The sequence below is a fragment of the Pipra filicauda genome, unplaced genomic scaffold (genome assembly GCF_003945595.2).
Source record: "Pipra filicauda isolate LSUMZ 115617 unplaced genomic scaffold, ASM394559v2 scaffold66_size7647185_pilon, whole genome shotgun sequence".
NCBI lineage: Eukaryota > Metazoa > Chordata > Aves > Passeriformes > Pipridae > Pipra > Pipra filicauda.
In genome coordinates, this window is record NW_024104831.1 from 1,901,143 (window position 1) to 1,914,534 (window position 13,392).

A 13,392-nucleotide genomic window follows, 5' to 3' on the forward strand; every position below is an offset into this window, starting at 1 on the left:
ATAATACTGTCATTACTTCGGTTTGTATTTCTGTAACCAAGATTGGAATGTGGCCTTTACCCCACTGAACTGATATTATCATCTTAAAAGTTTGGAAGCCACAAGGCTGGATGTGAACAATAGCCTAGCACATGTGTACGCATACTCTGTCCCTCAGAATCTCTTGGGTTTTGTTTACTTCTTTCCCCAAAAGAGAAGTTTTAATTTTGTTTTTTAGTAGGCTATAGAGTTTTTCCTCTGAACCATCTCAAATAAATTATTTGTAATAAAGAGGAATCTTTCCAATCAAATAAATTATTTGTAATAAAGAGGAATCTTTCCAATCAATTAGTTACAGCAGCCGTGTGCTTGTATTTCAGATTATTCATAGTCTGTAGGAGTTGTATAATGAAGATTTTAATGACTGAACATTGTCATTAAAACAATGACACTGAACAGTGTCATTAAAATGGACACATGCCTCTTCTTATTTTGGAGAACTGGATGCCTTATGCATAATATTCCATAAGATGTTAGCACATATAGGAGGGAAGAAAACTGTGTTTCAGACTGGAAGAAAGGAAAAAATGCTCACATTTCCTCTGCACTGGTTTTTAGCATCCCCCAGGAGATTCAAATGCATCACTCATTCTTTCCAAAGACTTTACCATTTTGTTACAGTCACTAATTAAAAGTTACCCACTGATAGTCACAGTCACAAGCTCTGTCACAAGCTATATGAAACTGGTGCAGCACATTTGTATGCAAAGTTCTGTAACTTGTGATAGCTAAAGCATTTCATGTCTTGTACTGCGTGTTAGCAGCTTAGATGTTTGAGAAGTGCTGTGTTCATTTTTTTCTTGAAAAGTGCCACAACCAACCTTTGTTGTCAATATAATATGATATGAAAAGGAAAAACCTCTAATATCAAAATAAACTGTATTAAATGTACCATAAAATATGTACTTTTCTGCTCATGCTAGAAATTTATATGAAGAAGTGCTATATTATTTTCTCTGTGCCCATTAGGTAGGTTTTGTAATTTTTTTATAATTTTTTTAAATAATTTTGTGATTACAGTGATGACCTCAGATCTCACTGGGTAGAAATGTCCTACATGGTTCTTTGAAGATATTTTAAATTATTTATTTTACCTACAGTATATGACACAGTTTGCTTATCAGATAGCGCATTTATATAATTTCACATGATCTTTAGCAATGGCGTATCTTTTTGTATTTTGAGGATTGAGATAGTTACGTACTTAAACTTTTAACTCTGTGGTTTCTTCTAATTTGCTCCCCCATCATTTCTCTCTGTCTTCCCTTCATACAGATTTTTACGTTCCTTACTTTACTGCCAACTAGGACTAAAACACCAGTCATGGATTGAAATGGAGCTTGAAAGTGCTCCATTTCTCAGTTTGTGATAGGAGAAAACCAGGTGAACTGTGCTGAACTGCTTTTGTTCTGCTGCTAGCCCCATGTGTCAAACGCATTCATACAGATCCGTAGCTGCTCCATCTTTGCTCGGTACCTGGTGTACTGCAACAGTCTGTAAATGATTTGCATGATTGCAGTGTTACGTTTTTTGGGAGGCCAGCACAGCTTAACCCATTTTTTATGCATGTGTGTGTGTGGTAGACCTGCTGTGTATTCCTGACCAGCTGCAAAACTTAACGCTGCAGCCCATCAAAGTATAGACTCTCACAGTGGAACAGGCAGCAGAGAATCCACCACGCACACATACTGAGGGAAATGCTATTACATCTTCCTCGTGAAGGGAAGTGGTGGGGCAGGCACTGATCTCTTCTCTCTGATGACCAATGACAGGACCCAAGGGAATGGTATGAAGCTGTGTCAGGGGAGGTTTAGGTTGGATATTAGGAAAAGGCTCTTCACCCAGAGGATGGTTGAGCATTGGAACAAGCTCCCCAGGGAAGTGGTCACAGCACCAAGCCTGACAGAGTTCAAGAAGTGTTTGGACAATGCTCTCAAGCAGAGGGTGTGATTCTTAGGGCTGTTCTGTACAGGGCTGGGAGTTGGACTTTGATGATCCTAGTGGGTCCCTTCCAACTCAGGATATTCTATAATTGCATGATTCTACACGCTGCTGCTTCATGGAAGGCTTAAATCCCACTCCCACTTCAATTAGTGCCAACTACAGACTAATCTTAGATTTTCAACACTTTGTAATGCAAGTTATCAGAAGAGAAAGCAAGCCTCCTGTGCCTCAGCAGCATTTCAGTTTTCCTATATTGATAGTAAGAAACATTTTTTCCTTATCCCTAAAAGCCCTTTTGGTGCTTTTTTACAAGGTTAGCAGAGTGATACCTGATAGTGCCTGTAGGTAGCACACTAACATATATTAACATGGGTACACTTCATATTATAGACTTATTTGGTAACATACTGTACTAAGAGACCACCTCTAAGAAACCTCATAATATACTTTTGCACATCTGTTAAATGGCTGATTTCTGCCAGGATTTTTGTATCAGACCCATACAGGTGGCAGAACTTGCTGCTAGCTCAAGCATTAGGTAGCTTTTTGAGCAACTTAGAAAGATGGTTGACAACCATTGTGCTATCACTGCTGGCACACTCACTCTTGCCAAGAACTTCCATCAGATAGTGGTAGGTGCTGAATGAAAACTCTTGCTTAAGCTGCAATGATTGAATGTGCTGAAAGTGTCCTTTATAACAAACTCTTCAGGGAAATGTTTTGGTCCAGGAATTTTTATTGATCATTCAGTGTGATCATGCTAACAGTGTTTGTTATAAGATAAAAAAAAAAAGACTTGGAGAAGACAAAACCAAGGAAATATAAAGTCTAGGTCTGCAGAAGATGCAGACATTGACCCCAAGCTCATGTCTGCGAGGTGTCTGCACTAGTATCTAGACTGGAGTCTCGTCATCCTTCTGTTTTAGTGCAATGTGTGTAGAATAAGTACTCTTCCACAGGCTTTTTAACCGCAGGCCAGAAACAGTATGAGCTGGGGATGGATTAAACCCCTCATACTGAGAAGGGAACTGAACCCTGGTCACCTACATGCTGCAGAACATGTAGATAATGGAGCTGTTTTAAACCTGGTGATTGAGTGTAAATCTGTCTATTCTATTCATACTAGGGAAAGAAATCTTAAATTTGAGTTTTTGTATGCTAGTTCATGCTGTTTTGTTGGAGTTTTTTTAACAAAAGAGCAATGTTTACCTTCAGTTTTAAATCTGTGAATCATAGATGAAAAGATAAAAGCAAAAGCACTAGAGATAGAATCCTCCCAGATTTGAGAAGATTTGAAATATTTGTCTGATCTCGGTGTATCCACACAGTCATTTTAAATGTTGATGGCTCTCCATTCTTAGGACAAACTATACGTATGGTCAATCAATAGTATAGGAGAGAGAGAGACACTACAGTATCATGAATTTAGGCACAGTTTATCCAGGTTTGGGTTGATTAGCATGGATGTATGACTGTTTAACTGCAGGGAATTAACTCAGATCTATCAGAGTTCATTAATTAAGAGGTCTGCTAGGCTACATTAGCACAGTGACAGGTTGGTTCTTGTGCCACTCATCTTCTTTCTCAATCCTTGTTGCATCCTCAGTATCTAGATTTCAAAATTATTTATATTTTCTAATAAAGAATTGATTGCATTTTCTTAGTTCAGCAAGGAAGCATGGCTATGCATACAGAGGTTCACTTATGAACCTGCTCAAGTAATTTTGAACCCAGATGCTGCCTTAATTACTTATCTATTACTTGAAAGGAAACCTAAAAATATTCAGAGAAATAGTTTTCTTATCTTTTAGAATGATCTGCATAGCTATTTTCTTATTGAGATAAATTACTACATTGATATTATGTATGAGATGTCACTTACCAATAAATGCTTTGGCACATGGATTAAAAAATGTGATGTGGAAGCATTTTAAGAAGAAAGGAGACTTCAGATTAATTTGTACTATTACAGAAATTGAGGTTGCTTTAATATGTAGATGCATGCCACTACTTATCTTGAGTGGGAAAAAATGCTTCTTCATGAATCAACCAGTGAATTACTCATGGTGAGATTAAACAACAGTCCATGTTAGATAACTGATTGCTGTGGTGGAAGAACCTCAGACTCTCTTCAGATCAATTGTTTGATTGAAAAGTATTAATTGAAGAAGAAAATTTCAAGTATTGAAGTTTCTGAGGCTAGATTATCTACCCAGATTCTCTTAAGTGCAAATAAAACACTCAGTATGTGACATCAGGCAACTTTTTGAGGGACCTGGTATAGCCTTAGTATAAACTGCAGCATTCCGTGTAGTTTTAAATTAACAGCAGCTCCTCTGGTACTGCCAACATAGCCTTTTGCAAAATGCTTGCCAGAACAGAGACTATTTCAGTGCTTTTCTCTTCTGCTCATCGTGCCCTGATGGTGTACCTGGTGTTACACCCATGCCCACACTGTGAAAAGGAGCAGTGGGCATGAGTTCCTTCTGCTGGCTCCAGCCTTTTTGCATAAAGTGGCAGGAATGTGCAGTACAGCACAAGTGCTGTCTTCCAGTATGATTCATCTCTCTCTCCTCTGTTTTGGTGGGAAAGGTCTCCACAGGGTAGTTAATTTTTTTTTTTTTTAATGACTGTGCTTATGTGTTAGCTACATGGGATTTGTGCCTCTTTCTGGGGGGCACTATTTGACTGTTGTTCTGTGTATTCTTGATGCATTTGGGTAGGGAGTGAATGGCTCAGCTGTCATTTCCCAGTGATACTTAGGCTACATCCATACTGGTAAGTAAAACAGGCCAGGGATGGTTCTCTTGTCCTGGGGTTAAAAGGCACAGCATGCCTTGTCTCCATACGGCGAAGTTCTCATTTCCCAAAAGAGGGTGGCCTCATTCAGCCTGTTCCTTGGGAGCAATCCCTGGCCTGTGCTGTCCCCTGAACCATGCCCAGCCATTGTCTGGAAACATGTTAGCTGTCAGGAGCCAAAACTGTGCCAAGGAGCAAGCTTACAATGGAACAGCAAGGGCAGAAGCGTGCTGGCATGCTGGCGCATGCCCTGGCCGTCTTTCCATTCCTGGTACAAATGTAACCATACTCATATTGATATTCCCTAAGTTTAGCAGCATCTTTAAATTCTGTTTTCGGGTTTCCTGTCAGCCATTTAATCAGGACTAACATTACAATTCTATTAATTTTTAAAAACAATATTAAATGGAAAGTCAAATAATATTGCAGCAAAACAGAGCGCAAATGATGGAACATAGCAGTTTTATTCCTTTGGCAGGATGCAGGACAAGACAGAGGTAATAGCTGCAGAGGCTTTCTTTTTTTTTTTTTTTTTTTTTGACCTAAAAAGGGTAGGTGTGTTTTTCAAGCTCTTCTTAAACTGAACTAGTACATATGTAAATTGAAGTGCATGTATGTGAAGTTCCAGCTGGGAAAAAAATAAATCCTAAACAGATTGAAGCGAGAAAATGAATAGTTAGGGGAATGTCAGTAAATATTCAGATATCCTCACAGTTTCTTAAATAAATGCACATTTGTAAAATATCAGATTGCATATTCCAAAGACAGCTTTAACTCTGTTCCTGCATCCATTCCCAGTCTTAGTCTGCAGACCAGAGAACCCCTACAGACAGAACGCTACATCAAATAAATTCTGAGGTACAGCCATCACACAATATGGTTAAGTTGGAATATTTTTACTGTTTAATAATAGACAAAGTGGATATTTTATTTTAGAATCAAAGTGCTGTTATGTGGATTTATGGTTTATAATGTTGGCGGTGTTTCTGAGTACTTTCTTTTCCAAAGTACATAAATATAAAGTGGTAAAAATTTTGGTTTTAGCTTATAAATGTAGTTAATAATCTGTTCAAACAATAAAAAATTCTATTTATTAATGGCCAAGAAATGTTAGGGGTGCTTGGTTTTTCTTCTTACAGGGGGATCATTTAAATCAACTGGATGAAATGAATAGACAGTGAATATCACAATGGTTTGGGGGGATCATGTGGAACTTCAGTTATTAATCCATTAAAGTCATTACTGCCTCCGAGTTTTATTTAAAAGTCAGGGTCTTTTTTAAGGATTTCGTTAATGAGGAAGAGAGCTATTTGTGTTTGATCCATCCAGAGTATGCATGGATGTGTACTCATGGACTGGCTGAGGGACCTTCTTTGCGTGGGTTTGTGGCGCTGAGCAGTGGGTAGGCAGTGACGTGCGAAAGCTCTCATGGACTTTGCATTGATTGTCCTGTTCTGACATCCTGGTTTTTACTGTGCTTACAATATATGCAAACACGTCAGGCAATTAGGCATGTGAAGACCTGGTTCTGCTTCATTATTTGACTTCCTGCAACTAATAATGAGATTTTTGAAAGATTTAGTGCTATGCTATTGAGTATAAAAGAAGATTGGTGGCCTGTGCAATGGAGTTAGGTGTGGTAGATTAACTTTGCCCTGGCATCTGTATAGAAGCCTCTCTGTAGGTATTATCAGCTGTAATTGGCACTGTTGCCAGAAATAACATGGCAGTATCAAAAACGTGGGTGTTTTAAGGGTGTAGCTGGGAGATTTGAAGTGTTCGCTTGTTTGTTTAAATTAATAAAGACCCACAAGTTTTTTTTCCTTTCCTAGGTTATTGTTGAATTTTGTAATTTTAATTCTTTTCAATATTCTTTATAAAGTCTGCTGGTGTCCAAATTACATATAAGTACTTAAGAAAAAGCTAAGTATCATGGCAGCACATTGAAAATATCCACTTATGGGCACAGTAATGGCCTAAAATGAAATAAAGTCCTAACAGGTGGTAATGACTAGAAATGATCAACAAAAGTTTTAAATGATGCCCAGGCAATGACTGTTGGATACTATAATAACGATTCATAGCATGAATGCGAGTTTTTATTCTCAGAAAGGTACAGGATATACCATGATTTTGAAATTCCTGGAGGAGTCCAGTGCATTGTGTTATTTACTACCTCTTTCCAGTAAAACTGTGGCTGTGAGAGTAAAGCAAGTTAGAGTAAGCACGTACTTGACCTCTGTGGGACTGATTTCTCCTGCACTCAGAGGCTGGCTCGTAGGCCTGAGTGCTGGATACTTTTCAATGAATGGGTGACCCTGAGATCAGAATGGGTTACCAGGAAGGAGCAACAGCATAAATCTAAGATTAGTAACCCCTATGCTAAATACTTTAAAGGATCTCCCCATTGAAATTCTCAGTACATGCTTCACAAGGTCATTAAACCATCAACTGTAACTGTACTAAGAATTAAGAATATATTTTCCATTACAATTGTTATCTTAAATATGAGAATTTTCTTCCCCCTAAAGAAAAACGCTTCTGGTTATTTCCAAAACCCACACTTAACAGGGTCAATCCTGCACAGGGGCCGATAGGTTTCCTGAGGAGTTATAATATGAGCATTAATAATCAGATTATTGGAACTGAAGTAATTGTAAAATTTGAAGTTTTTAAGTTGTGCTGCTTACTTTTTGTGTTTCTGGTTTTGAACTAATTTCAATTCAGCAGTCAATTTCAGGGTGCTTTATAGACCTCTTCTGCATGCAGGTTTCTGTGTGCATTACTCTGCCACATTGCCTGTGTTACAAATATTACTCATAATTTTTTGCACGTCTTTCCTTCTGAACATGAAAATTAGCACTAAGGCCTTAGGTTTGGCTTTAGAAAAGGCTTTTTTCAGTCTAAAGGAATCTTACGGTGTCACATTCAGTCTCTCCTGTGAAAGTTAAATTTCTTTCTCTTCCTTCCTTTTATGTTCAAAAACTTAAATAATTTATTGCTACAATGGAATGTGTACTGAATCCAGTAACCAACAGAGGATGTGGAAAGATTTATTGGGAGAAACATTAAGAGCATTCCTGGCCAGGTGTATTTTATTTCTTTCTTGTGAAATGGAAAAAAAAAAAATAGACCTCCAGCCAACTTCAGATATGGCTGGAAGCCCATTTGGAAAACAGTGTCTGTAATTGTGAAGTGCTTCTCAAGACAAACTGAGCAAAATATTATGAGGGGCACATAGAGATATGGCATTGCTGAATAGCAAGAAATGTGTTGTTCGATTTTGAAAGCAACTGCAGTGTTTGCTGTCTGAGTGGGTGTGAACACATGACTTCCACTCTCCTCGTGCATTATACAGCAGTTTATACCCATGGGAAATGAGGGAATAAAAGTCCTACCAAATCCTCAGTCCATGACAAAAGATCCTGAAGGAGCAGGACCTAAGTACAATTCCGCACTCCTTGCTTGACTGATAGGAGGTGCTACTCAGTGAACTGCAATATATAGATGTGGTGAACATTTTTATCCTACCACAATTTTTTAGAGCTCTAATAAATAATTTTACTTCCTATTAGAATATATAACATGAATTTGTGGAGGGTAATCTTTTGCAGAGTTACAAATTGTAACAGCTTACTTATTTGATGATTTTTAGGACAAAATGCTAGTTGAATACAAACATAATTTTTTTTCAGGAATTGTAAAAGAATCAGTTAAAAACTAGCTATTTTTGATTCTATCCGGTTACCTCTCTGGCATGTTTCCTATAATTTACATAAATCACAAAGTTAATACAAGTATTAACATAGAATCATAGTTTGGTTTGGAAGTGTCCTTTAAAGGTTAGTTATCTACTCCTGTCCTGCTGCAGTGAGCAAGGACATCTTCAACTAGATCAGATTGCTCAGAGCCCAGTCCAACCCAACCTTGAATGTTCAAGGAGTGAGGCATCCACCACCTCTCTGGGAAACCTGCTTCAGTGTTTCACCACCCCATCATAAAAACTTTCTATATCTAGTCTGAATTGACCCTCTTTTATTTAAAACCGTTACCCCTTGTCCTGTTGCTACAGGCTCTACTAAAAGATCTGATTCCATCTTTCTCGTAGGTCCCCTTTAAGTAATGAAAAGCTGCAGTGAGGTCACCTCCAGAGCCTTCTCTTCTCCAGCTGCAACAACCCCAACTCTCTCAGCCTGTCTTCATAGAAGAGGTGCTCCAGCCCTCTTATGATTTTTGTGGCTCTTCTTTGGACCTGCTTCCACATAGAGAGTGTTCCAGGGACACCCTTCCCCTTTTGGTTTTTCCTTCCACTTCAATTTCTTAATCTCCAGCTCCCCTCTGTGCTAGCTGAATAGGTAGGTCCCTTCAGCAGTTTTCCTATTCCTTAAAAAGCAGGTTTGGATGTTACGTTTCTGTACAAATTGTGGAAACAGTTTCTTCTTTCTCCATTAATCTGAGTTTCTTAAACATTCTCTGGAAAATTCTTCCTTCATGCAGTGTCTGAATAAAAAAAGAGGGGAAAAGATACAGATTCAAACTGCTCCATCCTTCTACCGTGGGCAGGAAGCTGTATCTGCACCCCATTTTACATTCTCATACTCAGGACCCTCATGATGAGTTTCCTTGATCTGTCTGTTCCACTGTATACCAGTCCTTACTGGCAAAGCCTATTGCATCCAATTTTCTCCATCATGGCTATGGAGCACAGCTCTTGATTTCTCTTTGTAGCTCCCCTTCTGTATTCATAAATTCTAGGTTCTCCCTAACCTAGAGTTTTATAGACCTTTCTTTTCCTCTGTTGCTTCACAGAAATTGTTCCCTCCTATTTCTCTCTCCAGGGATGTCTCTGTGCCTGGCTACACCTATTGCTATTTTCCCAGTGTGCAAATGGAAATGTTAGTGGTAGGAAGAGGCCAACCTTTTATATCCAATACAACTAAAACTACTTGGTGATTAGACAAAAGACTCTTTCAAATGTGAGCTGGAGTGCTCAGTTAGAAGCACAGAATCAATGTCTCAGTTTATTACTGTTTCCTGTATTGGTTTCTATACTTGCCTATCAAAACCAGACTAGTTTTTGAAGTTACCTCATACAGAGATCAACTTAAACCAGTGAAGTCCCAGTGCTTAATTACCTTTGCGTTAATAAGTTTGTAGATTACAGATGGGATTCAGTAAGTGCTTACAGTTGCAGGTCTTTAACTAAGATACTCAATTAAATCTGCCATTTTTTCCATGTTTTCAAACCCAGCATTTTTACTGCCTTTTAGATTTTAAAAATCAGTTAGGAAGCAAGTGGTCTCTGGATAGATGGCATTAATTCTAGTAGTTTTGCATCATGGAGATTGGAGAAAATGGTTATTACTATGAAATTGTGCTTCCTTAAAATAAAAGTTTTAGAAGTTCTTCTAATAAGTACAAATAAATGGTTTTATTTGTTTCAACAATCATATGGTAATTTGACATATGTGAAAATTGATTTTAAATATTTACTTTTCCTACTTTTGTAAACATATTGTTTTCCCTGCTCTCCCCCTTTTTTTTTTTTTCCAGGACCCTTCACTTCTTCAGGAGACAGTAAATTCTGCTGCTGCTCTTATCATGGCATTAATAAAGGACAGAAACCCGGAGCTGATTGGCCAGCTGTTGGTAGCATAAGACCATAAATCATGTGTAGCTTTTGGAAACCTTTGTTTTTCATCATCTATTCACCAAAGGTCTTAAGTCATTTTACTCTTTAATTAAAACTATGGATTTATGCCATTTACTATTAAGGTCCTTTAACAGCATATTTTTGATACTTAAAATGGAAGTCTGATATTATGTATAAAGTGTAATAGGAAATACAAATAATTCTGAGATACACTGGGTACATACTGTGAGGAATGATACTGAAATGTTTTTTAAGGTACTGATCATTTAAAAAGGTGCACACAGGACACCAAAACATTCATGCAGAATTGTCTTTAAACATGTGTGTGGTTGTACTCTAGGACTGCATGACTTAAATTTTATTTAAGATAAATTAATCCTAAAGCACAGCTTATCTACTTTATATGAAATTATTTAAAAATTGTTGCTTTAATACCTATCAGTGAATGCAGAGTTCATTACAGAGTGTAGCCTTCCTGACATTAAAAGAAACACATATTGCAAGAAGTGTGGGAAGGGTCAGGTCCCCATCCTCTGTGAAATGAAGGTAACCTCAAATCAAAGAAAAGACATGCATGGGGATAACAAGGTGCTAAACCCCAGTTTTCCATATGCAGTATGCTCTGGCTGTAGCCTTTTGGTGCTACGCTTCTTCCAGTGCCCACGTGCCATCATTCAGAACTAGCTCCTGTAGCACCACTGAGTTACTGTAGTGCAAATACTCTGTTTTTGCACATCTGTGTATGTATATGCATGTATGTGTGTATGAATGCTTAAAGGGTGAGAAAAGGGTTAGGACCGAAAAAAATGTTTCACTACCCGATCTATAGGTCATGGAGAAATAGGAAGGTTCTTTTAACTCAGCTGTGAAAATACGATTTTCGTCTCTTGCTGATTAACATATGTTTGTATTAAATAGTAGTCAAGAGACTAGGCCTTATGAATTCAAATATATGCTCCATGGATAGTCAAGTGTGCACAATTGGGACAGGAAGATGAAATGGTGAATGATTATTATGTGGAGTATCTCCAAGTGTCACAACCATTAAGAGCAATACAAGAAGAGTCCCTGAAAACATCTGTCCCTCCCTATGCAGCAGACTCAGGAATTCCATCTCTCTTGCAATTTGTGAAGGGGCTAGGTTAGTGTCTTGCTTACCTGCTGTGACTAGAATGCAGTCTTGGAGCAGTATTCCCACAAGAAGTGTTCAGTGAGTCCCTGATTCAATCTGTCCTGAGTGAGAGCACTGTCAGTTCAGCAAGTTTCCCTCTAAAAACAGCATTCCTCCCCTTACTCCCACCATGTTCCACACCCTCTCATGCTCTGCACTTGTTTCCCTTCCTCTTTCCCTTGACATGACTATCTATAATGCTAGTTTAAATCCCTTTTAGAAGCTGATCTTGATCCCAAAACTTCCTTCACTGTATAATAAAATAAAGAGTTTTTAGCTGAGGATTCTGTATCCAAAGCAGACATTTTCTTCCACACAGAAGTCATGCAAAGACAGCTAACAAAGTTCTTGTACATCATCTGCTTTTTTCTTTGCTTCTTTCTCCTCTCTACTTTGATTAATAATTTGTCCTTTCTGTCATTGTATAACATAAACATTCATATTAGCTTTTTGTATGGCTATACAATAGGCATATTTTGTTCATTCATGTCTGTTCATATGCAGAGTATGCAAATAAATGAAGAACTAAAGAATTTATTACTGGTATTCATAATTTAACAGGACAGCTCTCACAAATAAGTTTTCTGAATTTGCTTTTATATTAATAAATTTGATGAAAGAATTCGTTTCACAGGCTTTTAAAAGACATGATGAAAGATGTCTCTTCGAGCGTATTTTGTGATTCTTTTTTGCTTGAAGACTAAAATACAATGTGATGTGTTTTCCCCAATTAATAAGCAAGTGAATTTAGAACATCCATAATGTTTTCTAGCCACTCTAATTTACATCATGATATTACCTTAACGCTGGTTTGTGTGTAACATCATTTGCTTAAACAGAACCTTTTATTTTTTAAGGTGGTTTTACTTACATTCTCCTAAAAGGATTTCCATCCAATTAAAAATGATACTGCAATGAATTGCTGTAATGAAAAAATATAGTTGTTTATGGACTTATTTTGAAAAGAAAACAGAGAACGCACAACAAAAAGTAAATGTAGGGTCATCAAATATACTTAGTACTAATCTTAAAAGGAAGATAAGATTAATTGCTAATGTACTGTTAATCATTGCATTATGGATTTTTTAATCTTTAACAATCTTTTCAAATAATCTACAACCACTGAAAAATCTATTTTGCTGGAAGCAAATACACCAACAACAGAACTACTAAAACAGATCATGAAATACTAGAACTGCAGTAAAAAACCAAAAAACAAAGAGAAACTGGACTGTGATTAATGCTATTGTGTATCCAAACCAAATTGAAATGGTCTTTTGGGTGATTGTTAGTACTTACAATGGGAATAAAAATATAAAATGAAATTAAGAAACTGTTTGATTGTTTTTTGTCTGTGCATAGCTTCTCACAAATAGCAGTATACATGAGAAACTTGGCAGCCTTTTGTACAAACATGCTGTTTTGAATTTAACTAGTGAATCAGTCACCACCCATATTGCTTTGAACATTTGGACAGAGATAACAGAGTATAAATAAAAGCTCAGACTCTGCCAGCCTTGCTTACCTTACTCCTTAAGCACTCTAATTAGTATTCCTTGGGTAGTGTTCATTAGAAAAGAGAATGCAGAATATGGCCCTAGAAATGCTTTTTGTAACTGCCAAGTCGAGTAAATTAGATTTGTATACTGAAACTAACCTACTTCATGGAAAATCTGAAATGTAAATTACTTTTTTTGTCTTAGAAGTCAAGCAGAAGAATTCCTACTTACAGTCTTTCTTTAGCTTTTCAGGCGGTCTAGCTTGAAAAAAAAATGGTTTGATGGTC

General features: G+C 37.3%; 1 protein-coding gene across 5 annotated transcripts in view; it reads left to right on the forward strand.

The window, feature by feature from the left end:
• Positions 1-12,939, forward strand: part of CRPPA (CDP-L-ribitol pyrophosphorylase A) — a 113,513-nt gene extending 100,574 nt beyond the window's left edge. For 4 of the 5 annotated variants that reach the window (XM_039388644.1, XM_027723240.2, XM_039388645.1 and 1 more), the window contains one exon: positions 10,336-12,939. In XM_039388644.1, the coding sequence (XP_039244578.1) occupies positions 10,336-10,440 (105 nt within the window). In that variant the 3' untranslated portion in view covers positions 10,441-12,939. The remainder of the gene's footprint in view (positions 1-10,335) is intronic. The other variant, XR_005566235.1, reaches the window with a different exon arrangement.
• Positions 12,940-13,392: the final 453 nt, after the last annotated feature.